General features: G+C 34.7%; 1 protein-coding gene across 8 annotated transcripts in view; it reads left to right on the top strand.

Annotated features, from left to right (window-relative positions):
- Window positions 1-25,103, top strand: part of LOC135320411 (lysine-specific demethylase 6A-like) — a 133,432-nt gene extending 108,329 nt beyond the window's left edge. For 7 of the 8 annotated variants that reach the window (XM_064483515.1, XM_064483516.1, XM_064483511.1 and 4 more), the window contains 4 exons: window positions 39-180; window positions 21,559-21,685; window positions 23,463-23,633; window positions 24,640-25,103. In XM_064483515.1, the coding sequence (XP_064339585.1) occupies window positions 39-180; window positions 21,559-21,685; window positions 23,463-23,633; window positions 24,640-24,669 (470 nt within the window). In that variant the 3' untranslated portion in view covers window positions 24,670-25,103. The remainder of the gene's footprint in view (window positions 1-38; window positions 181-21,558; window positions 21,686-23,462; window positions 23,634-24,639) is intronic. The other variant, XR_010379572.1, reaches the window with a different exon arrangement.
- The last annotated feature ends 634 nt before the right edge of the window (window positions 25,104-25,737 follow it).

The raw sequence follows: 25,737 nt of genomic DNA, 5'->3' as shown, positions 1-25,737 counted from the left end.
GTTGCTTTATAACTTAAAAAAAGTTTTTATCCTCCTAGCCTGCCAGTATAAATTGGCAGTGGAACGATATGAATGGAACAAATTGCAAAGTGTGAAGTCAGTGGTACCCATGGTTCATCTTTCCTGGAATATGGCAAGAAATATCAAAGTCTCAGATCCCAAACTTTTTGAAATGATTAAGTAAGTACTTCCAAAATTACTATAATCCCTCTATTTTGGAGGGATATGGAGTATAGTATGGTGGAAAGTGTTAACTAATGAACATTTGTTCCCAAAAGAATTACCTCAGGTGATATCAGATGATAACATGATTCGGAAGTCTTGACAAAATAAGAGAATTTACATATTAAAATTTTTTCTTTCTTTCCAAATTTATTATTTTGATGTAGAGAGGAACAAACGGATACATAATCCTATACCAGTAAACTCACACATCTGTACTTTCTCTTAAATGTCTGGCCAAACTGATGTCCCAGGAAGTCTTTAGTTTTACATTGAGTCTCCCTGCAGCACAGGGAGTGAGAATATAATAATATAAATAAATCATAAAGAAATTAGCATTTTAAATAGTGATTTAATTTTAATTTTCTCGCTATTATGATTAAATCTTCACCTCTTACCTGGAACCAGTCATTACAAATTTAATAGATTAACAATTTTAATACATGTATTCTAGTAAATTCTCATTTATTAGCCTAGTTTCTGTTCCATTCCTTTTGTAAATGTATTTAGAATACAAGCATAGCTCATTTTATTTCTCTTTACCTTACTGCACTTTGCTGGTACTGTTTCCTACAAAGTGAGGGTTTGTGGCAGCCCTGAGTTAGGCAAGTCTGTTGGCACATTTATCCAACAGATTTGCCCACTTTGTGTCTTTATGTCACATTTTTGTAATTCTTATAATATTTCAAACTTTTTCATTATTACTATATTTCTTATAGTGATCTGTGATTAGTGATCTTTGATATTACTAGTAAAAATATTATGACTCAATTGAAGGCTCAGGTGATAGCAGTTTTTTTTAGCCATATAGTATAAATAACTTATGTATGCACTGGGGAAACCAGAAAATTATGTGACTTCCTTTATTGTGATACTTTGTTACAGTGGTGTGATAAGGAACCCACTGTCTCTGAGCTTGTACTCTTTTTCAGGCAATGCATCTTAGCTATGTTTCTCTAAATGTCAAGTCATGTGCTTTTCTTTCCCTTTCCCTCTCCCTCCTTATCACCAGTGAAAAACAGCTCTGGTCAAAGGACTTCGGGAAATTATGGACTAAACATAAACAGTTACATCAGTATTTTTTCTTGTTGTTAAGTCCTTTCAGGGCCTATATATTATGAACTTTGTAAATGAGAAAGGATGATTCAGAATGTCTGTTAAACTTACTAGATTATGTACTTATTGGACCTGTTATCTTTAAGAATAGTGCTGGGTAATTTTAAACAATTTTGAATATTTATCCAAAATTTTTTTCTAACAAATGTATCTAAACAAAAATTATGAGGTTAGGATAGTATTTACTATTTTACATATTCACTCATTACATTTTTGTGATATGTTTGAAGTTTACAATTAGAAAAGGCTAAAAGAACATTATTCAAACTCACACCTAATGTAGTAATTCCTATTAAAAATCCACAGTTTGTGGTTTATCCTTTGGTAACTTCTTCAGTATGATCATTACCTCAACTCTAATTTATGAAGATATTCATACGCTGATCCAAAATGTACTTTTCCCAGTGTCCTAGATTTTTTTTAAGGCTTTATACAGAAGTAATTACATTCAGCAAGTATCTGAAAACCAGAAATTCTATGGTAGACATGGTTCTTGGCAATAAAATAGATACTGCAGAGTATAAAACAGAATCTCTGCCTTTGTGTGATTTAATTTCTTCTGGAACCAGAGAGATAAATTTCTGGACAGATAAATAAGTTACTGGCTAGTAATATGAGTGCAATTTGTTTTTATAAATTTGTTTGGTTTGTTTTGGTTAGATGGGTAGAGAATGCTGCTTTTGCTAAAGTGACTTCTGAGAGTGTGATTTCTATCCTTGGAATCATGAAAAGGAAGTAGCCAGAAGAAGATCTAGGAGAATAATAGTTTAGGCCCACCAAACAAGTGAAAGGCTTAAATAAGAATAGCTATAGTGTATTTCTGGAATAGAAATAACGTAGCTGAAGGAAGGAAGGGAATGGCTGTGGTGAAGAGTTCATGAAAGTGATCAGGTACGAAATTACAAATGCATTAGTAGGCAATATTAAGTAGTTTACGTATGAATTATGTGGTCATAGGATACTATTTGAGGATTTAAAGAGGGATTTTAAGAATGATAGGGATAGATTCTGATTTACCTTTTAAGAATATGAATCTATTACTTTGAAAAAAAGGATTGTACAATGCAAGATTAGAACTAGAGAGAGAAGGTAGAAGGCAATTGAAACAATCCAGACTAATCTGGATTAATTAAGCAATCTGGACTAATCTAAGATTGTAGGAATGGAAGTAGAGAGAGGCTACATACTATAGACTATTGTGAGCATAGAGCTCAAGGGTTTAAAAATAGATTGGATTGTGAGGTAAGAATGAAGAAGGAATCAAGAAAAAATGTTTATTATCTCATGTTGTTCTTACCTATTGTTCATTAACTTAAAACTACTCTAAGTTTTGTTATTTTCATTCTCTGTCCTAATCACTCCTAACATTCTTCTAGACCCCTACCAGTTGTCAGAGCTTTCTCAATATTTGAAATGCAGGACACCAAGACTTGGCTTCCATGATGTGGAATGTTTCCAATTTTCTCATGGTGATAGTTTAATTGCATTCTCTTTGCTGTAGCACTTCTGTTAAATTAGAACTTAAATGTGCAAATTAAATTTTCTTCCACTTAAGATACTGGAAACAAGTTTCATCCACATTTCCCTTACACGTTAGTTTTTGAAACCTAAGTTAATCTTTGTATTTCGTGCTCTTGTTTCATCTGTAGGTTTTTTATTTTTTTAATACTTTCTTACAAAAGGTGGGATTATTTTGAATATTGACCATATTTATTATAATTTCAGAATTCTTCTTACAACTTTAGTTGTGTAATTTTTAATTAACCCTTTTTTTGTCATCACTCTGATTTAAAATGTTAACAAGAGTTATTCAGCCACCTCTGAAAATGTATTTTCACTAGTCAACAATGTTTATTTATAGTATCTTTAATTTAAAAGACATTTGAGTGCTAACTGAGTAGAAAGAAGTGGGCTGGGTTTTGGAGGTTTATAAATATTCTGTATGGATTCCTGTCTTTATGTAATTGTCCACTAGGGAGATAGGGAGACACAAAGGAGGGAGGAGGGTAAAAGGTAGAACATGTGTATCTAGGGATTGAAAGTTGTAGATTTTAAAATGCAACAATTATGTCAATTATACCTCAAAAATAATATCCTAATTTTTTTTAAATGTAACGATAAATCTTTTGGATCCTACTAAATCAGGAAAGTTTTGTTTTGAGAGACATTTTTGGGGAGAGCAAGGTAGTTTGTGTGAAGGACAAAGATGTTGGAGGAGGAAAGAGTAGAAAAATTGACATGGAGAAAGAATGAGTGAACTATCCCTTGGCTTTTCACGTCATATAGGTTTCTAGATGTCCAGTAGTACTTGTTAATCTTACTACGTTTTATTCTAAGTGCTGAGTAGGAATTATTTCACTTATAGCAGCCCTAGGTCATTTGTCTAGTTAATAAAAGAGTTAGCCTTTTAAAACAGTTGTATCTGGTAAATAGGAAAGCCTTTGTAACTGTGACACATCACTTCACTTCTGGGCAGTAACAAAACTGAGAAGCTGGATACAGATTTTAGAAAGGGCTGTTGGAAATGAAGATCTTCAGAGAGCAGAAGCAGGAGTTAACTGATTGGGTAATGATACCTAGTAACCTTCCAGTTACCTTGAGAGGAAGAGAATTAACAATGAGGAATAGAATTTCAGAGAAAACTTAATTATTTAAGAACAGGGTAAGTGGGGAACTAGACAAGAGAATTAACAGAGATGAGACAGGAGACCAATGAAAATATGTTACAGAAACAAAGAGGATTTATCATTTTTGTTGTTTCCCCAGGTTTTTGCGGGGTTTTTTGTTTTTTGTTTTGGTTTGTTTTGTTTCTTGCTGTGTAGTTTCTGTATTCATATCATTTGTTTGGTCCTCAAATCTAGTACCTTGTCAAAAAGAAGGTAGTATTAATTTAATTTACCTTCTGTTGAGCTGTGTTGATTCTAAATAAACAGTCTCTTTCTTGCAGTTCTTTCTGACTTGAGTTATTGATGTGTTAGCTGTGGGTGCTTTTTTCCATTCCTCCATCCACAGCAGCATGGCTTTCCACTTTCATGTATTCCCTAAAATACTGTTGTTGAGGTAACCAATGACTACCTATTTTAAATATAAAACATCATAATTGTAGACTTACTTAAAATCTACATTTTTAAGCCTAGCACGTGAAATTACTTGTGTGTATTTCTTTTTCAAATGGAAGTACTGGGAGTTGAACCAAGAACCTTGTGCATGTTCAGTTTGCACTCTACCAGCTGAGCTATTCCTCCACCTGAATTACTTTAAACTTGATACTTTCCCATCTCCACCTCTCTTGGTGGTCATTTTTCTCACCACTGCTTTTAAGTGTATGCTTAAGTTCTCTAATTCTATTTTTACCACTATATGTTTACTGTTTTAAACCTCTTCATAGCTGGTTTGTAGCTAAATCCAGTATACTAAAGTAAAGTACATCAACCAAAAAGAAAAGCAAGATTTACTGAGATATAAAGAGATCTTCTAATTCTTTAATTCAGTCAGTGTTTATTATGAACCAACTGGGTGTCTAGGCACTTAGCAGTATGCTTTGAAAGATGTGACCAATTTTTAGGGGGCCAACAATCAGAAACAAATTGTTGTTACAAACAAATTTGTTTCAAACAGACATTTTACTTTAGTGGAACTATTGACAAGAAACAGTGGAGATGCAGTTGCACAGGGGAAGGCTCTCCTGGGAGAGAATTTAAAGAAATACTTTACAGAACACTCTAGGTTATAGTCTCTTAACCTAAACTCTTTGGGTCAGATGTATTTTGGAATTAAGATTTTTTAAAAATGTAATATATTTTTCGCTGCTAGTGGTATCTGGGGCACCATTATTAAACACATTAATAATTCTGTAGTCAAAGATCAATAGGCACTCTAAATGGACTACATAACAATTACAAGTAGCCTGATTTAAACGCCAAATGAATTTTACAGATCTTAGAAATATTTGGTGTAATTAATTATAAGTGTATAATTATAATTTGTGTTTGCACTAGGAGATTTAATTAATGCCAACTACAGATTTTTTGATTGGCCTAAGACTGAATTATCTTTCCTTCCTTAAACTAGTCTATAACACACTTTTTTGTATCTTCTTTGTTAACTTTGTTCAGGTTTCATGTTAGTGATTTCTAACGCTGTAAAGTCATTTCTCTGACTTAGTCATTAAATAGATCCTTATAGATTTCTACAACTTAGCCATTTTACTAAGTTAGACTAATTTTTATTCATATTTTTACTTCATATTCTTTCTAATATCCCTAAAAGAGCAGCAAAGAAAACCATGAGTGAAAAACATAACTCATTATATTGATTATTGTCTGTCATTTTAGATTGCAGTGGACTTAACTTCGGAGATTTTTATTTTAAATCCTGAAGAATTACTGTAATAGTTAGTCTCAGGCTATAGATTCTCTTTTGTCTTAAATTACTTTAGAAACTTGTTCACATACCTTTTATGTTACAAATGGACCAAATTTCTCCTGGTGCAGATCAAAATTAAAACTGCATCTTTCCTGTTAAGCTGTACTTGTTCATTCATAATAACTGAAGAACTTACAAACTTTTGGGGTAAATATTTAAGTAAATTTCACAGCAGCAACAGTTGCTAATGAAAAGAATCTTTAATGTTGAAAGTAAAAAAATAAAATTTGTAAGATCAGTTGGCAGCATATTAAAATGAATAAAGGAAGAATATAGGCATGAACTGAAAGGTAATTGCTACAGTTCAAGCAAGAAACAGCCAGAATTTAGAGAATAAAGTAGGCTGGATTTGATAATTGGATGGTTGAGATAAAGAAGGAATCTGTTTTGCTTGATTGTGGCTAAACAGTAAGGAGAGGAATCAGTTAGATTCTGAAAGTGATGATTTTGGCTTGGCTGTGAAACATGTAGAATTTGAGTCCTCAAAAAATGTGTAAAGAAAAATTTCTGTAAACACTCAGATGGGTAGTTAGTACGATTACTTAGAAAAGGGGATTGAAAGCAGGAGCTAGCTATAATTTGAGATACTGAGGTTTCTGAACTATTAACCTGTTTTTAAAGTACCACAAAAAGAACTGCATTAAGTAGTGCTTAAAGTTTAAGTCCACTGATTTCTTACTTTAATTTTTTCAGCTCCAACATTTTTCCATATTAAAATATATATTGGTTTTTTTATTTATATTTATAATCATTTTACAATGTTGTGTCAAATTCCAGTATTCAGCACAATTTTTCAGTCATACATGGACATATACACATTGTCACATTTTTTTCTCTGTGAGCTACCATAAGATTTTGTGTATATTTCCTCTGCTATGCAGTATAATCTTGTTTATCTATTCTACAATTTTGAAATCCCAGTCTCTCCCTTCCCACCCTCCGACCCCCTGGCAACCACAAGTCTCTATTCTATGTCTCTGAGTCTATTTCTATCCTGTATTTACGCTTTGTTTTTTTGTTTGTTTTTGTTTTTGTTTTTTAGATTCCACATATAAGCGATCTCATATGGTATTTTTCTTTCTCTTTCTGGCTTACTTCACTTAGAATGACATTCTCCAGGAGCATCCATGTTGCTGCAAATGGCGTTATATTGTTGGTTTTTATGGCTGAGTAGTATTCCATTGTATAAATATACCACATCTTCTTTATCCAGTTACACGTTGATGGACATTTAGACTCTTTCCATGTCTTAGCTATTGTAAATAGTGCTGCTATGAACATTGGGGTGCAGGTGTCATCCTGAAGTAGGGTTCTTTCTGGATACAAGCCCAGGAGTGGGATTCCTGGGTCATATGGTAAGTCTATTTCTAGTCTTTTGAGGAATCTCCACACTGTTTTCTATAGTGCTGCACCAAACTACATTCTCACCAGCAGTGTAGGAGGGTTCCCTTTTCTCCACACCCTCTCCAGCATTTGTCATTTTTAGATTTTTGAATGATGGCCACTCTGACTGGTGTGAGGTGATACCTCATTTTAGTTTTGAATTGCATTTCTCTGATAATTAGTGATATTGAGCATTTTTTCATGTGCCTTTTATCATTTGTATGTCTTCCTTGGAGAATTGCTTGTTTACGTCTTCTGCCCATTTTTGGATTGGGTGGTTTATTTTTTTCTTATTGAGTCGTATGAGCTGCTTATATATTCTGGAGATCAAGCCTTTGTTGATTTCACTTGCAAAAATTTTCTCCCATTCCATAGGTTTTCTTCTTGTTTTACTTCTGGTTTCCTTTGCTGTGCAGAAGCTTGTAAGTTTCATTAGGTCCCATTTGTTTATTCTTGCTTTTATTTCTTCTAGGAGAAAATTTTTGAGATGTATGTCAGATAATGTTTTGCCTATGTTTTCCTCTAGGAGGTTTATTGTATCTTGTCTTATGTTTAAGTCTTTGATCCATTTTGAGTTGATTTTTGTATATGGTGTAAGGGAGTGTTCTAGCTTCATTGTTTTACATAGTGCTGTCCAGTTTTCCCAACATCATTTGCTGAAGAGACTGTCTTTATTCCATTGTATATTCTTGCCTCCTTTGTGAAAGATTAGTTGACGAAAAGTTTGTGGCTTCATTTCTATGCTCTCTATTCTGTTCCATTGGTCTCTATGTCTGTTTTTGTACCCACACCATGATGTCTGATGACTGTAGCTCTATAGTATTGTCTGAAGTCTGGGAGAGTTATTCCTCCAGCCTCTTTCTTTGTCTTCAGTAATGCTTTGGCAATTCTAGGTCTTTGATGGTTCCATATAAATTTTATCATGATTTGTTCTACTTCTGTGAAATATGTCCTGGGTAATTTGATAGGGATTGCATTAAATCTGTAGATTGCCTTGGGCAGTGTGACCATTTTAACAGTATTGATTCTTCCAATCCAAGAGCATGGGATATCTTTCCATCTTTTAAAATCTTCTTTAATTTCCTTCATCAATGGTTTATACTTTTCTGTGTAGAATTCTTTCACTTCCTTGCTTAGATTTATTCCCAGGTATTTTATTACTTTGGGTAATATTTTAAAGGAGATTGTTTCTTTACTTTCTTTTTCTGTTGATTCATCATTAGTGGAAAGAAATGCAATTAATTTTTGAATGTTAATTTTGTAACCTGCTACCTTGCTGAATTCTTCGATCAGCTCTAGTAGTTTTTGTGTGGACCTTTTAGGGTTTTCTATATAGTAACATGTCAATGGCATATAATGACACTTTTACCTCTTCTTTTCCAATTTGAATCTCTTTTATTTCTCTCTCTTGCCTGATTGCTGTGGCCAGGACTTCCAGGACTATGTTGAGTAGGAGTGATGATAGTGGGCATCTTTGTCTTGTCCCAGATTTTAGTGGGAAGCTTTTGAGTTTTTCACTGTGGAGTACTATGCTGGCTGTAGGTTTGTCATATATAGCTTTCATTATGTTGAGATGTGTTCCCTCTATACCCACTTTATTGAGAGTTTTTATCATAAATGGGTGTTGAGTTTTATCAAATGCCTTTTCTGCATCTATTGAGACGATCATGTGGTTTTTTTCCTTTCTCTTGTTGATGTGATGTATTACATTGACTGATTTGCATATGTTGAGCCACCCTTGTTTCCCTAGGATGAACCCCACTTGGTCATGATGTATAATCTTTTTCATGTGTTTTGGATTCTGTTTGCTAATATTTTGGTGAGGATTTTGGCGTCTATGTTCATCAGTGATATTGGCCTATAATTCTCTTTTTTGTAGTGTCTTTGGCTGGTTTTGCTATCGGTGCTGGTGGCTTCATAGAATGAGTTTGGGAGTATTCCCTCCTTTTCAATCGTCTGGAAGAGTTTGAGAAGGACTGATATAAGTTCTTCTTTGTATGTCTGGTAGAATTCCCCAGTGAAGCCATCCAGTCCTGGAATTTTATTTGTAGGGAGGTTTTTATTTGCTATTTCTATTTCCTTTCTAGTGATCGGATTGTTGAGGTGGTCAGTTTCTTCTTGATTCAGTCTTGGTGGACTATATGTTTCCAGAAACTTTTCCATCTCCTCTAGGTTATCCAGTTTGGTTCCATATAGTTTTTCATAACATTCTCGTATGATATTCTGTATTTTTATGTTATTTGTTGTAATTTCTCCATTTTCCTTTCTTATTTTGCTGATTTGTGCTCTCTCTTTTTTCTTCTTTGTGAGTTTTGCCAGAGGTTTGTCGATTTTATTTACTTTTTCAAAAAACCAGCTTTTGGTTTGGTTGATCTTTTCCTGTGGTCTTGTTAATCTCTATTGTACTTATTTCTCCCTGATCTTTATAATTTCCTTCATTCTGCTGCCTTTTGGGGCTTTTTGTTCTTTTTTTTCTAATTCATTCAGCTCGTGGATTAAATTGTTTATTGGAGATTGTTCTTCTTTCTTGAGGAAGGCCTGTATCGCTACAGACTTCCCTCTCAACACTGCCTTTGCTGCGTCCCATAGATTTTGAGTGGTTGTGTTTCATTGTTATTTGTCTCAGGTATTTTTTAATTTCAGCGTTGATTTCCTCATTGACCCATTTTTTTTAATAACATTTTGTTTAATCTCCATGTTTTCCTTTATTTTCTCCTTTGTTTCTCTGTAGTTGATTTCTAGTTTCATGGTATTGTGGTCAGTAAAGATGCTTGAGATCATTTCTATCTTCTTAAAATTGTTGAGGTTTCTTTTGTGCCAAAGTACATGATCAATCCTGGAAAATGTTCTATGTGCAGTTGAAAAGAATGTCTATCCTATTTTTGGGTGGTGTAATACTCTGAAAATATCCACCAAATCTAGTTTTTCTATTGTGTTATTTAATTTCTCTGTTGCCTTGTTTATTTTCTGTCTGGAAGATCTGTCTAGTGATGTTGATGTGGTGTTAAAATCTCCAACTATGATTGTATTCCCATCAATATACCCCTTTATCTCTGTTAGTAATTCTTCTATGTACTTAAGTGCTCCTATATTGGGTGCTTATATATTAATGAGTGTAATATCCTCATCTTGTATCACTCCTTTAATCATTATAAAATGTCCTTCTTTATCTTTCTTTTTGGCCTTTGTTTTAAAGTCTATTTTGTGTGAAATCAATACTGGAACACCTGCTTTTTGGCTTTTCCATTTGCATGGAATATCCTTTTCCATCCTTTCACTCTCAATCTATATGTGTCCTTCTCCCTAAAGTGGGTCTCTTGCATGCAGCATATTGAAGGTTCTTGCTTTATTATCCAGTCTGCCACTCTGTCTTTTGACTGAAGCACTTAGTCCATTAACATTTACAGTAATTAATGATAGATGTGTGTTTATTGCCATTTTGAACTTGTCTTTGCAGTTGATTTAGTATTTCCTCTTTGTTCCTTTCTTCTTCCTTTTGTGGTTTGGTAATTTTCCTTTGTATTATAATGGATTTTATTTAATTTTTGTGACTCCCTTGTAAGTTTTTGGCTTGTGGTTACCCTTTTTGTAAATATATTAGCCCATTACTATAACTGTTTTTATTAAACTGATAGTAACATGATCTCAAACCCATTCTACTGAAAAAAAAAAATTTAAAAAGAAAGAAAAGAATATATTCTATATTTCCCTGCCTCCCTCTCCCACTCTGTGATTTGTATGTCTTCTTTTATAACTTCATGTTTATTTTATTTGTAATTCATGAGTTATCACCTTTCCAGTTGTGAGTTTCTCATTTTTGTAGCAACCTGCTGCTTTTCTATTTATAGTAGACCTTTCAGTATTTCTTTTAGCATGGATTTAATGTTGCTAAACTCCTGCAGCTTTTGCTTGTCTGTGAAATTCTTTCTCTCTCTTTCTATCCTAAAGGATAGCCTTGCTGGATAGAGTATCCTAGGGTGCATCTTTTCTTCATTCAGGACTTTGAATATATCTTGCCACTCCCTTCTGGCCTGTAGTGTTTGCGTAGAGAAATCAGCTGAGAGCCTTATGGGGGTTCCCTTGTAACTTACTCTTTGCTTTTCTCTTGCTGCCTTTAGAATCATTTCTTTATCCTTGACTCTGGCCATCTTGATTACGGTATGTCTTTATGTGGGTCTATTTGGGTTCTTCCTGTTTGGGACCCTCTGAGCTTCCTGTACTTGGATATCTGATTCCTTCTTTAAGTTCGGGAAGTTTTCAGTCATGATTTCTTCAAACACCTTTGGAATCCCCTTTGATCTTTCTTCCCCTTCTGGGACCCCTATTATGCGAAGATTGGCACGCTTTATATTATCCCATAGGTCCCTTATGCTATTTTCATTTGTTTTTATTTGTTTATCTTGTAGCTCTTCTGATTGGATGGTTTCTATTGTCCTGTCTTCTAGGTCACTAATTCGTTCCTCTGCATTATCTTGTCAGCTTTGCACAGCCTTTAGATCATCCCTCATCTTAGTCAATGAGTTTACCAATTCTACTTGGCTCTTCTTTAAAGCTTCCATTTCATTTTTAACATATTTTATATCTCTAAACACTTTCTCTTTTAGTTCCTTCAGTACTTTGATCACTCCTTTTTTGAAATCTTGATCTAGTAGGTTATTGATGTCTATTTCATTGATCATCCTTTCAGGGGATTTCTATTCTTTTAATTGGGAATGGTTTCTCTGCTTCTTCATCTTGCTCGTACCTCTCTGGCAGTGTGGTTTATGGAGTTATCAGTTATCTATCGTGGTCCTTAAGGAGTTTATCTATCTAATGCCAATGTAGGAATAAGACTTAGGAAAAAAAGAAAAAATAAGAGAGAAAGAATTTTAAAAGAAGGGAGAAAAAAAGGTTTGAAAACTGTATAATGAATAATAGAAGAGCAAGTTGAAGCAGAATAGCAATCGGGTTGAGACGTCCTTTTAAAACTTTAAAAAGGGAAAAGATGAAAAGATGTATTTGAAACCTGTGTGTAGACAATAACAGGACATCAAAACCCAAGAGAAATAGAAATGAATTAAGAAGTAAAAATTAAGAGGGTAATAGAAAATAGAACAGGTAAAAACAGATTTAAAAAAGGGGGGTGGGGGGTCGGTGTTCTCCTGGAGTCTGTGTGCTTTGTGAAGTCTTTCTGTCTTCATCCTGTTTTGGAAGCTCAGCTTGCTGTTTCCAGAGGCCCTCCATTGGCGCGGTCGTCTGTGATGCTCCCAGTACCTGTTGGCAAGCTGATTACACCTCTTCCCAACACTGGGGCAGGTGCAGCTCTCTTTTGCTGTAGGCGGGTGGGTCACTGCTCCTCCCGATGCCATGCCGCAGTCATATGTTGCAGATTGGCCAGGTAGGAGGGCGGGTCGCGCCCCCTCCCAGCATCGTGGTCAGGGGCTGCGTTCCTGCCCGCAAGGCGGGGGGCCGCCCTCCCTCTCCCGGTGCCAGTCGCTCCACTGCTGTGCTGCTGCGCGCTTCGCCTGGGTCAGCGCTCCACAGGTGGGCTTGGGGAAGACCGAGGAACAGCCTTGTCACTGCTCCAGGCCAAAACCCAGCTCCCTTTTGCCTTGGCAGAGCAAGTTCTCTGAGGGACCAGGATGGAAGGATCCTATCTGCCTCGAAATGTTGACAACTGTCTGGGCCTTTGAGGCTGCTGAGCCCTTCGGTAGGGATGCAGGTTTCGCCCCCGCCCCTGCCTGGGTGCTAAGCCCCGGAGGATATGGCGGCTGTGCCTGAGCCCCGCTTCTCTTCACCCAAAAAATTTTCTCAAGTTTTCAGAGATGGGGGTATGCACACTTCCCCCCAGGGCACATCAACTGTGTTTTATGGAGGGCCCAGGTTGTTCTGCCATGTGCACCCACAGCCATGGCGCGTAGCCCCTTGCAGTCCCCTGGGGCCGCCTCAGTGCAGCCGCCCCCATCCTCCGCCCGGCTTGGGCAGCCTGGCCCTGCCCGCGGCTGCTGGCCCCTGCCCGCCGCTGCCAGCCCGCGTCTCATGCTGGGTGTCATGGGGACCCTCTGTGCCCATTTAACTTAGTTCTGCGGGTCAAGGGCTGGTCTGTACAGATCCAAGCCTCGGAGGCTCCCCCTCCAACCCGCTGGCCTGTCAGTTGGAGAGGGGAGACCCAGTGAGCGAGCGCTGGTCCTCCTTTGCCACTCCCTACCCATGGGACCCATCCAGCTCTGCTTTCCCTTTTCTTTCTTTTTACCTTTTCTCCTACCAGATTTTTGGCGTCTTTATCTTTTGAAGAGGGCAATGTTCTGTCGGAGTTCTGCAGGTGCTCTGGTTGGCTGAGTGGGTCTGTGGATGCAAGTCTTGGTGCATTTGTGGGAGAGGGTGAGCTACGAGTGCCTTTCTACTCTGCCAGCTTCTCTCTTCCTAAAATAAATATTGTTTAATGTCAGTTTTACCAGAAAGTGTAGCTACACTAGCCTTTTACACAGATTAAATGATACTATAGTAAACTTTTTAACCTGCAGAAAAGTTGAAAGACTAGCACTCTGAACAGAAATACATCTTTCACCTGAGTTTACCATATAAATTTTTGCCACATTTACTTACTCTCTGACATATGCTTGCAAACACATTTTTTTTGACTGAACTATTTGAAATTAAATTGAATGTATATATGATGATATAAAATCCCAACTAACTCATTTTACATTCTCTTAAAATAAGGACATGGCTCTTTATATGTATACTACTTTTGTTACACCTAAGAAAATTGAAATATCCTCAAATATATTGTCTTGTTAAAATTAATCACGTGTCAGAAAAGTTGCTGCATCTCCTCAGTCCGCTGTCATTTCCAATTTAGTGTCATTCAGGTTTCAGACTGAATTCAGTATTTGGCTGTTGTGTCTTTCTGATTTCTTTTAAGCGCATAAGAACCCTTCTTTATGGCATTCTCTTTTTATTTGAAGATGCCAAGCCACTTCATTTTAGAATGTTTCACATTTTGAATTTGTCTGGTTTTTTTCCTTATATTTGATTCAGGTTAAGCATTTTTGAAAAGAGATGTAGATAATGTAGAATTTTTCTATTTGTATCGTATCAGGAAGTATATAATACTGTCTTTTGTCATTGTTAGAGGTTGGTTAAGTTGAGTAGATATATTGTCCTTGGATAGCTCAGTGGTAATTTTCTTCCCCACTTGTAATATTTTCATAAATGTGCCATGAGATGTTACTAAATTGTACTTTAAAGCTATAAATAAAGTCATAGGTTTATTCTTAATTTTTATGTGTATTTTCTAAAGTAAAGATCTGTTTTTGGTTTTAATTTTAAAAAGTGAGTTGACTGAAATTTTAAGGGATTCCTGACTTCTTGCAATTCATGATTGATATTTAAAGATATTTGAAATGCATTGGTCTGTGTATTCTTTGCATAGTATTCTGGGGTTTTTTTACTTCATTTTTTACTTCATGTGATTTATATTCATTAATATTAGAGCATTCCTTTGAATAAAATCATTGACAGGAATTAAATATTGATGTATCCGGTGAACTGTTTTGGCAGTGGTTCAACTCTGTAATATAAATAGATGTTCCTTATGCAACTGATCGGTAAATAAAGCAACCCTTAATGAGGCCAGCTCTAATAAATACAATTTAAATTGCTGCAACCATGTTTTTTGTTTTGTTTTTAGTAAAGGCAGATTTATTTAGAGAGATACACACTGCATAGAGTGTAAGGCAAGAGAAAGTCAGGGAAAGAGGTGTGGGAATTGGGTGCTCAGGTTAAAGTAGAAGTAGGTACACGCCCCATAGACCTAGTGCAGGCTGTCTCCAAAGAGGAGGGAATGAAAAAGGGCCACTAGGCATGGTGTTGCCAGTTTTTATGATCTCAGTAGCTTCACAGGAGTACAGGTGGGACCATTCCAACTGCCCTGGGAAAGGGGCTGAGATTCCCAGGAATTGAGTCACCGCCCATTCTTTGGCCTTTTGCTTTTAGCCTTGGGGCTGTCGTGGCACCTGCGGGCATGTTCTTTGATCACGCTGTTACAATGAGCATATAATGAAGCTCAAGGTCTACTTACTAGGAGTTAAACCTCTTAATCCTCAAGGCCCACTAGGAGGTGAACCTTCCACCATTTTGGTTGCTGTCGTTCCTTGAGCGGCTGTACTCTTGCCTCCTTCATCCTGTCTCATTACCCTCGCAGAGATTTTACTCCCATAGTATTATGGGATTGCAGAGGGTGAAGATACATCTAATGAAACTACTTCCAGGCTGAGTAGGGGCATTGACCTGCCTATCAGGGAGTAAAAATCTCTGAATGTCTAATCTAGGGGCCCCAGGGGCAGGACAGCATTTTGTTTTCGCATCCAGAGGGCTGAGGGCATGGACTGGAATCCTTGCATAGTCATCATCTGATGTGGAGCTGTTGTAACCCACTGTTTCCATTGACTTCTGATGAATTTTCTTAAAGATGAAGCACTGTTGTAACAACAATTAGACAGTCTGTAACAGCAAAAGACCAGTCAAGTTGTGAGTTGCTTGCCACGTGGTCTACTCATTTGGATGTCCGAGTGGTCGCCTTGGTGGATCTTCTAGAGTCCGAAGAGACAAGAATGATAGAGGAGAGACTGAGAAAACATCGAGAGGAGAAAAGCCTTGGGCTCAGTGAGCTCCTTCAGGGCTAGAGAGCTGATCTCTGCCAGATCCTGCAGGCAGCGTCAGCTGCCACCTAAGGGTTACTTGAATCTGCATGGTGTGGGAGAAACCCCTGCCACCCTCCGAAGAGAGGGGAGCCGTAGCCCAATAGGTAGATCGAGATTATGCCCTTTGAGCCCCGTTTCTTTATGTAAATGCCCCATGTTGGGCACCAGAGATGATGCAGGAAGATGGATGTAGGGTGTGAGGAGGGCCATGTCCCAGGTCTTAGTTGAGCCCCTGGAATGTGCCCCACAAGTGTAGGTTCTTGGCTTCTCACAGGAAAGAATTCAAGTGTGAGCCATCGTTGAGTAAAGGTAGATTTATTTAGAGAGACACATACTGTGTAGAGTGTAAGGCAAGAGAAAGGCAAGGAAAGAGGTGTGGGAATTGGGTGCTCAGGTTAAAGTAAAAGTAGGTACTCTGTAAACAGAGTGTGGACTGCCTCCCAAGAGGACGGAGCAAAAACGGCCTGCTGCAGCCATTTTGATTTAAATTTTGGAGGGAGTTTAACTCTCTTCTCAAGTAAGCAGTAATACTATAGCATGTTTCTGATGTATTGGTTTCTCTGGTTTATGCACTAGTAGATTGATTACTTTTGTTGATTGCCAGTTAAAGCACACAATAATATGAGTAAAATTTAAACAGATTAAAAATCTTAGCCCATTTTCTTTTGAAAAGTTCAACATTGGAAAATCTTAAATTTAAGGGGAGCGTGTCAAACAGGATGTTACGGAGTAGAAAATCATTCTTTGTCTAGAGTACATGTTTTAATTCATCACCAGTGTTCTGCTGTAGGGTTACACACTGTAGAATTACAGAATACAAACAAGTACTTGAAAATTAATTCTGTATAATTTAAACAATCCCATATCAATGAAATTTTGTTTTTGCATATCTTTTTGTCATCCTGTTGACCAGCATTAAAAGCACGGCTTGTGTTTCATTTTTAGAATTTACTTTTACAAACGTGTGCTTCATTCTATTTTTTGTCTATATATAAATTGTTAGTATTTGGCTTTTTTAATTTAGCTAAATTTTTGGCAATGTACTACTTAATACCACAGGAAACTATAAAGGGAGGACAACACAGCAATCCAAGCCCTAAGGCCAAATCTGCCTTGAATCTTGGTTTCTCCATTTACTAGCTTGGGAGACTGACAGCACATAACTTTATTAGTCTCTGTTTCCTTTTTATGTAATAGGAATAATAATAATAATAATATCTTACATGATTTTGTGGAAATTATTGGATCTTAGGACATAAAATGTATGATCTAAATAAGTGTTTTCAGTTTATGAATTATTGAAATTTTAGTTGGCATTTATGCAACAGTTTTCAAACTCAAAAAATTAAGTATTAAGGTTTTTAATTAGTAATTATTTCAACTTACTGTATTGTATTCAAGTGATATATGTTCTATTTTTAATTGGTCCTGAATTCCTAAGCCTTCCGTATATTATAGTAGTTTTCTATTTCTGCAAAATACTACAAATTTTGTGTCTTAAAACACAAATTTTCTTAAAGCTCTGTGTGTCAGAAGTCTGAAATGGATCTTATTGGGCTAAAATAAGGTAATTGGCAGGACTTTGTTCCTTACTAGAGACAATAGAAGAGACTCTGTTTTGTTACCATTTTTGGTTTCTTGAGGATGTTCATGTTCCTTGGCTTGTCAGTCATCTCATATTTTCAAAGCCAGCAGTGACCACTCCTGTCTTTCTCACATTGCTTCTTTCTAACTCTTATGCTTCTCTTTTTACTTTCAAGATCCTTTCTTTACATTGAGCTCAGCCAAATAATCTAGCATAATTCCTACATCTCTAGGTTAGTTGAATACCGATGTTAATTCCCTTTGCCACATAATATAACATATTCACAGGTTCTGGGGATTAGGATGTGGGTATCCTTTAGGGGTATGGCAGTATTATTCTGATAGTCTTCATAACATTATAAAGTGGATACTGTAATTTTCATTTTACAGATGAGGATACTGAGGCATATGGAAAAAAAAGCTGGGAGTTAAGTCTAGGCATTCTCTTTCCAGTCTTTCTGCATTTTGTCCTTTACCTTGTAGTTGACTCTAATTTCCCGAGGCCCTATTCGTTAAAAAGAATCATTTGGAAAAGCTGAAATCAACATCTTTTGAAAAATTAAATAATTCCTATTTTTTCGTACACAAAGTAAGAGTTTTGTACTAGTTCATACTAGTTCTTACGATCAGGCAGACAGTAAGAATCACATAGGGCTCCTAGAATTAGTTTCCAAGACTATATTTATTTACCCTTAATATTCAAAGACTTCTGGAATCTTTTTCTTAATGGCCCAAATGATTCTTATAATTAGGCAAGTTAGAGCCACACTAGTCTCTTTTCAAAATTGTTTTTTACCTTTTTTATTTTACAAATATTGAGGCATTACTCTAAGTTCTATCTTAGTCTGTTTAGGCCACTATAACGAAATCCATGGACTGAGTGGCTTATAAACATTTATTTCTCACAATTCACTGGAGACAGACTGATATGCCCCCAGATTTGATGTCTAGTGAGGGCCCTCTTTTTACTTCATAGATCCCCATATTTTTGCTGTGTTTTCACATGACAGAAGAGGTTGATGGAATTCTCTGAGGTCTCTTTTTTTAAGGGCACTAATCCCATGTATGAAGGCTCCACCCTCATCATCTGATTACCTCTTAAATGCCCACCTTCCTAGTACATCATCTTGGAGTTAGGATTTCAAGATATGAAGTTTAGGGAAATGCACACATTCAGGCTATAGCAAGTAATTTTAAAAATAAAAAATATAGACTTGTAAAATTTCTCAGCTTTGTGGTAGATTTAAATAAAACTATTAGGTATATTACTGACATATAGAAACTTGTCTCATTGCCCTTAGTGAACATAACACTGGGGTAACAGGTGACAAGAAAATGTAATGTGCCCACAGTTACCACTATATGTTAGGCTGTTTTTGTTCATGGCTCTTTAGTAAAATCCTGGGAAAGACAAGACATCTTTGGTATATTTTAACTTCCACACCATCTACTAAAATTGAAGGGAGAGGCTGAGATTGTTGTTGTAAAGACTGAGTCAACCTAAATTTTATTCATTCCAATATTTATCTTCACTCTGACATTAGGTAATTTATTTTGGGAGTTAGGTTATCCTTAGAATATCAAGATAAAAATACACTATACATTAAAGGCCACAATATGCATATTCATTTCCTATTTCTTTCTGTTTTTCAGTTTGGATTCTTAATTGTTATAAGAAACTTATTAAAAACCAAGAAAAATTAAAATTTGAGGAAATAATGGTACATTCCTTTGCCCAGTAATTTTTAGTTATTCAGTACATTCAAAAATTCTCTTTGAATTAGGTCATCATCTAAACTTGGCTAAAGCATTGAACATTATGTTAAGTCTTGAACATTATGAAAACATATGAAACATTCTTTGCTCTTTATTTGAATCATATTCTTACTAGATTTTTGATTTTGTTTGTTTGTTTGTTTGTTTTTGGTCCATCAGATCCTCTGCCTCTAAATTGTTGTCCTTTTGTTCTCTTGCTTCTGTAGTCTTCTGAAAATGGGAAGGATTAAAAATTTTATAGTGAGGGAGAAAACATAAGAACATGGAGTGACCATAGTTTGGTTGTTATAGCAAGATAAAATCAGCAGGAACAAGGTAGTTTCACAGCCCCAAGAATCTCATCTTTAGAGGAGCAAAAAGAAGGGGAGAAGTGGGTGGGAATAATAGGTAGAAAGTGAATAGTATGAAGAAGATAGAAGAAGACATGGAAAACATGTTAGGTAAATATTACCTTTCTGAGCTCCATTTTCCTTCTTTGTAAAATGGGGTTGATTATAATACTTCTTGCAGTGGGCTTTGGAAGCACAAGACTTATTTAGGTGGTCTAATGTATGTAAACAACCTTATAGCTTACATAATTTCATGTCTTTTCTGGTCCTAACCTTTCATAAATACTTAATGAATAAAATGCTAACATTTTATTTTCCCACATGTAAGTATTGTTGATTCACAAGCATTATCGTGCATTCAAATAAAAATTTTAGAGTTTTAGCTGTTATTTTCTTGAGTAATAAATATTTTGAAATAGTATTTTTAAAACTTACAAGGTAAGATGTCTGGTCCTGGAGGTAAAATCACATTGAGAAGGGCAGGAGAAAGACATCAGTAAATGCTGTACATGTAGTGTGATTTTTATATTTTTTTTATGGAGCTGAATTTTTATTTCTTGCCTCTCCTAGCACTTCTTTCAAACACACACACAATGCAGCACACCACAAAGCTTTTGTTATTTAGAAATCCAAATACAGGGTAAGGCATGGCTTTGTTTCTTAAAAAACTGAACACTGAAAAATTGCTTTAGGTAAACTGAAAACAATACTATTTTATATTATGCTTAAGAAATTTCTTATACAACTTTAGATTTAATATTGTTATACTTTTAAAGAAGTTAAGTTTATGTATATTATAATAATTTTACTCCAGTCTTATTTGTTTGGGTTATGATTAAAAAAAAAAAAAGTCCTATCCTGGCAAGTAACAAATAGCACAGAAACAGAAATTAAGGGGAACTAATTTGCTATTACATACCATATTATAGAATTTACTTACTCTTTTAGTAATGAGTACTTACTCAGTGCCACATAACAGTTCGGGTAGCAAAATAGAGGACTCCTTTGCTTCATGAATCCTATGTTCCAATGAGAAGGAAAGAATATAAGCATGTAAAGATAAGGAAAATAGTTTTAGATACTGATAATGTACTTATTTCTTTCAAATAAAAGTTTATGTAATAATAACTATCTTCCAAATTCTAAGTCAGGAACAATTCAGTGTATCAAAGAACTCCAGTTTATTCTGGTCCTGATCCCAGGGGGTTATACTGTTCACGAATCTAATTAACATTATTTTTGCTAAACCAGTTTTGTGCTTTTTAGAATAATTTTAGAGCTGAAATGTTCCTTGCAGTTCACCTAGTCCAGCTGTACTTTCAAAGGAGAACTTGAGATACATTTGTGAAAACTATAGAGACAATTCTGAGCAATGACAGCAAATTATAGGAAAATCAGCATCATAATGTGAGAACTCACTGTAGTGTTATCATCAGAAATAGTATGAGTGTAAGGAAAGTAAATTACAGAAAAAGGTTATGTTAACATAAATGAAGGATTCCATTATGTTACTTTCAAATCAAAACAGTAATACTCTTTTCCTTTAGTACAATAGTTAAACTAACTTTAAATAATCTGATGACAAATACATAAATAACTTTTTGCATAATCCAGAATTTTAAAATCAATTATATAAAAATAATACTGTTGTAAGTATCTCAGTTTAAATATATGCTTTCTTACCTTACTACAATCAAAACAGTTCTATCCTGGAATTCAAACTTCATTTCAAAGACAAAAAATTGACTCCTTAGGAATGTTCTCTCAGTTGCCTAAATCAAACCAAAATTAAGAATATATCTTCAAATAAGAGGTGAGATTTTTAGTAGGCTAAGAATATTATATTTTCATATTGAAATATTAGTTCTCAAGTTCCACTGCTTTAGTATTGTCATTGTTAGACCTGCTAGATAAAACAAAATTGATAAAAGGAAAACTTTGTCAATAAACCTTAGAACCAGGATACTAATTGGTATATCTTTTATGCTAAAAATACTCAGTATTCAGTTATTGTCACAAATAATTTTTCTCCACAATAGGTATTGTCTTCTGAAAATTCTAAAGCAATGTCAGACACTGAGGGAAGCTCTCATTACAGCAGGTAAAGAGATTATATGGCATGGGCGGACAAATGATGAACCAGCGCATTATTGTAGCATTTGTGAGGTAACTATTCTTACTAATAGTTGTCTTATCGTGGTTTCTCCAGGCTTTACTTTTTGTTTTTTAACTATAAATTTACCTATACTTCCACATAATATATTTTATTGGAATTAACTATCATAGCAATTTATTACATTTTTATCCTATGGTATAATATTTCAGAACTCCTATAGGGGCATTCGTGTAGTTCTTTCTTAACAGATGACTATCATCTCAGATTTTAAACTAGTAACAGTTCAGATTAAGAACACAGTTGCCATTAACTGGTTCTATTTCACTGTAGATCTAGACAGATCAGTATTATGTCCTTTGTAGTTCATTTCATAATATATTTGTTGATTTTTTTCTCCTATGGGCATGGCTTATTAAAAGTGCAGAAATGAAGATGTGATAGCTATTGTGGAGGAGCTTACATTCTACTTGGAAAGGACAAACTCTAAACCACATGTGATATACCTGAAACTGCCTTTGAGTATCTTGAATTTGATGTAGGGAATCTGATGTTTGTTCCAAAATCATGAAAAGTTTTTGAGCAAGGGAGTAAGTAAAAATATGTGCTTCAATGAGTAGTGGCTGATAACTAAAGAGAATTGGAAGCAGAAAGCAAAGAGGCTAAGTTAGAAGCTACTGGAATGGCCTTAGACTAAATTAACCTGAGACTCATAGATAGTGTTCAAGAAATAAAAGAAAGGGAAGAGTTTAAAAGTATTTAGAAAGTAAAGTCATCAGGATAGTTGGTTAAATGGGGAATGATGACAAATTGAAGAAACCTAGGTTTTTTAACTGGAGTCAGTAAACTATGTTACTACCTATTCATAGAAAGCCTTTTAAACTCTGGAATTTTAACAGACTTGTTCAAAGACGACTTGAAAGTGATTAGTTTTTAATCACTGAAGAAGTCATGCAGAAATTAGAGGATCCCTTGACAGAGAAATTGAAGTTTCTTACTAAACCTTGAAATTGTTCTATAATTCTGAAATAAATCCATTGGCTACTTTAATATTACATAACCTCATTGTTACATTACAAGGCCAAACAGATTCTAGTTAGGTGTCTTGGATAAGTAATCTCTTCCATATGTGAAAACAAGTATTGTATCTGTTACCCATTTTCCTGGCTAAACCTTTCCAACCCATCATTTTTTCTGTATAAAATGTACTTACTGTCTCTTAGTATGTTAAAGTTCATGAAAACACTTTGCATTTATTTTCCTTAATACATGAGGCTTGGAACTGAACACATTTTGTTAGTCATTTTGAATTTCTGGCTCTCACAAATAACCTGATCATACTCATTCAAGTGTTCATTTCATTTTTTTTTATTTGGCTTGAACTGTAAGGACTGTGATATTTAGAGATCCAAGAGTGAATGAAATAGTTTAGTCACAACCTTTGTGGAGTTCTATGACGAGAGATGAACATGCAAAATCAGAACACTATGAATAATCTCATAAAGAAATTACAAAAGTAATTGTCACTTTTTTCTGTTTGTGCACTGATATTCTGGGTAAAATAAAAATAGGCTGACCCTTACCAGACTTCAAATTAAACTTTTGTGGTTGTAAAGATGATTTAATTCCATTAGAGTCAATCTCTAAATTTATAACGTTGTCCTTGTCTTTGGATGTCCTACAAAATAAACCTGGTATCTCAAATATACAACCATGGTTTTTTTATTAAGGCCCAGTATTTAGTCAAAAGTCGTTTTCCACATTTACACAACAGTGGGCAAAAAAGTTCAATTATCTCTGTTCATTGCTTTTTTCTCATATATGAAATAGGTGGAAGTTTTTGATTTGCTTTTTGTCACTAATGAAAGCAATTCTCAAAAGACCTACATAGTACATTGCCATCACTGTGCACGAAAAGCAAGTGGAAATCTGGACAATTTTGTGGTGCTAGAAGAGTACAAAATGGAGGACCTGATGCAAGTATATGACCAGTTTACATTAGTAAGTGAATTCATCATAAGTTAGCTGGGTTATGAAACAACAGTGTTTGTTTTTGCTACCTAATTAATAGGCATTAATAAGATATTTACATGTTCCTAATTCTTGCTGTAAGTATTAAAACTCATGGAAATAATATGTGTAAGCACATTTGACTGTCGTTTATGATTGGGTTACTGCATTTTATTGATTCTTATTTTGTAGTTGGCTTTATTCTTTGATAACTATGTAAGTTTAAAAAGCTAGAGATATAATCTGTTCTTAGAAACAATAATTAGTTATACATGTAAACTTAAAATAAGTGCAGTATACTGTATATATGTATTTGCATGCAATGTAATGTGTATGTGCAGTCATACTATAATAATTCTACCTAATGAAAAAAAAACTCATGGAAATATTTAATAGTTCTTGACTAGATGATAAGATATTTACATTGAATGAAACTGAGTTCACAACATTGTGAATTCTGCAAGTTTTAATTTCAAAGACAAGTTGCATTTACTTCTGGCTTTGACTGACTATGAATAGAAACATGGATAAGTTATTCATGAGTTGTTAATATTGATCAAGTGCGTTTTGTTCATACTGAAATTTAGTTTGTGGTATTTTTAATTGAAATGTTCTCAGAACTGCTTTAAAAAATTTATGAGAAATATTTGAAATTTATACTCTAAGTTCAGAAATGTTCACAAGACAGTCACTCACTAGTGGAATTTTAATTAATTAAAAATTTTTTTCTAACTCGTTAGCAGTCAATTTATTATATTCCATAAGTTTTTTTGGCTAAATGATGAAATACAGAAAAACAAGGATTATAATTTAGAACTCCTAGGAATGTGGTGCTAAGGAAAACAGTAAAAGCAGGCTGTTAAACTTATTGAGACTTGATGTTTCTCTCTAACTCACTTTATAAAGAGACTATATGCTTTATAGCCATTTGCTGGAGAACACTTTGAAGGTATAACAATACACCAAAATAATTAACATACTTGATTTTTCATTTTAGGCTCCTTCATTATCATCCTCCTCTTCTTGACATTGTTCCATGAAAATGAAATGGCACCTTATCTGGTCTTCAGGAGAGTTCTGCACCACTGGTTTTGTAGCTATTTCTTAAGAGTGCTGACTAAATGCTCTGTCTATGCAACCTTTCAGGAATAGAATGTCAACCAACTGGATGTAGGAGAGCACTGCTCCAAGACTGATCCAACTGTACTTAATAATAATTATAAAATGTTTTATAATATCTGACAAAACTGGCACTGTCCAATAGACTGCTGACTTGAAGATACCATTTTTTATGTTTCTCTATTTCTGGAGTAATTAGTTTTCCTCTATATTTCATCCTTTCAGAATTTTCCTGGTGAATATATACTGTCCTTACTGGCTGTTTGTTTGCTGAGATAGTTAAATTCAAGTCTTTGATTAACTTTTTAATGTGAAAAATTAAATATTTTATTGTTGTTTTGGTTTTGTTGTTTGTTTTGTTTTTATTGTGTTACATGTTTCTGTATTGTTTTGACATCGTGGTGATTATAGTTTTTGTTCAAAATTAAAACTTCTAAAAAAATTTAATAGCCTCATAATCAAGAACAAAGATAATGGATTGCACATAGACTAAGGAATAAACTTCAGATTTGTGATTTTTGTTTCTAATCTTGATACAAATTTACACTATTTATGAATACATATTTATTGCTTGAAAATATTTGTGATGTTGTTATTATTATATTATTATTTTTAGATTTACCTACCATTAAATATTAAGGAGTTCTGCAATTTTAAGCACACTACTACTTTTATATTTTCTATGTATAAATAAGACTGTTTAGCATTACACAGAAACTTTTATTAAAATTGTTCAATGTTTAAGGAATTTCCAATGTTTGAGTTTTAGAAGGACTTTGTGTAAAGATTCAGTTTCAGACCTGATTATATATATTTTATATGTGTATATATTCACACACATGTATAACAGAAATATCAATATATGATTGTAAAAAGATAAAACAGATTTTTTTAAATGTTCATCACATCTATGGTAGTTTCTGAGGTGCCTACTGTAAAGTATTGCTTATAAATGTATGCTTATTTTAATATCTTT

This window comes from Camelus dromedarius, chromosome Y, assembly GCF_036321535.1.
Source record: "Camelus dromedarius isolate mCamDro1 chromosome Y, mCamDro1.pat, whole genome shotgun sequence".
Taxonomy (NCBI): Eukaryota; Metazoa; Chordata; class Mammalia; order Artiodactyla; family Camelidae; genus Camelus; species Camelus dromedarius.
This window is presented reverse-complemented; position numbering and strand designations above follow the sequence as displayed.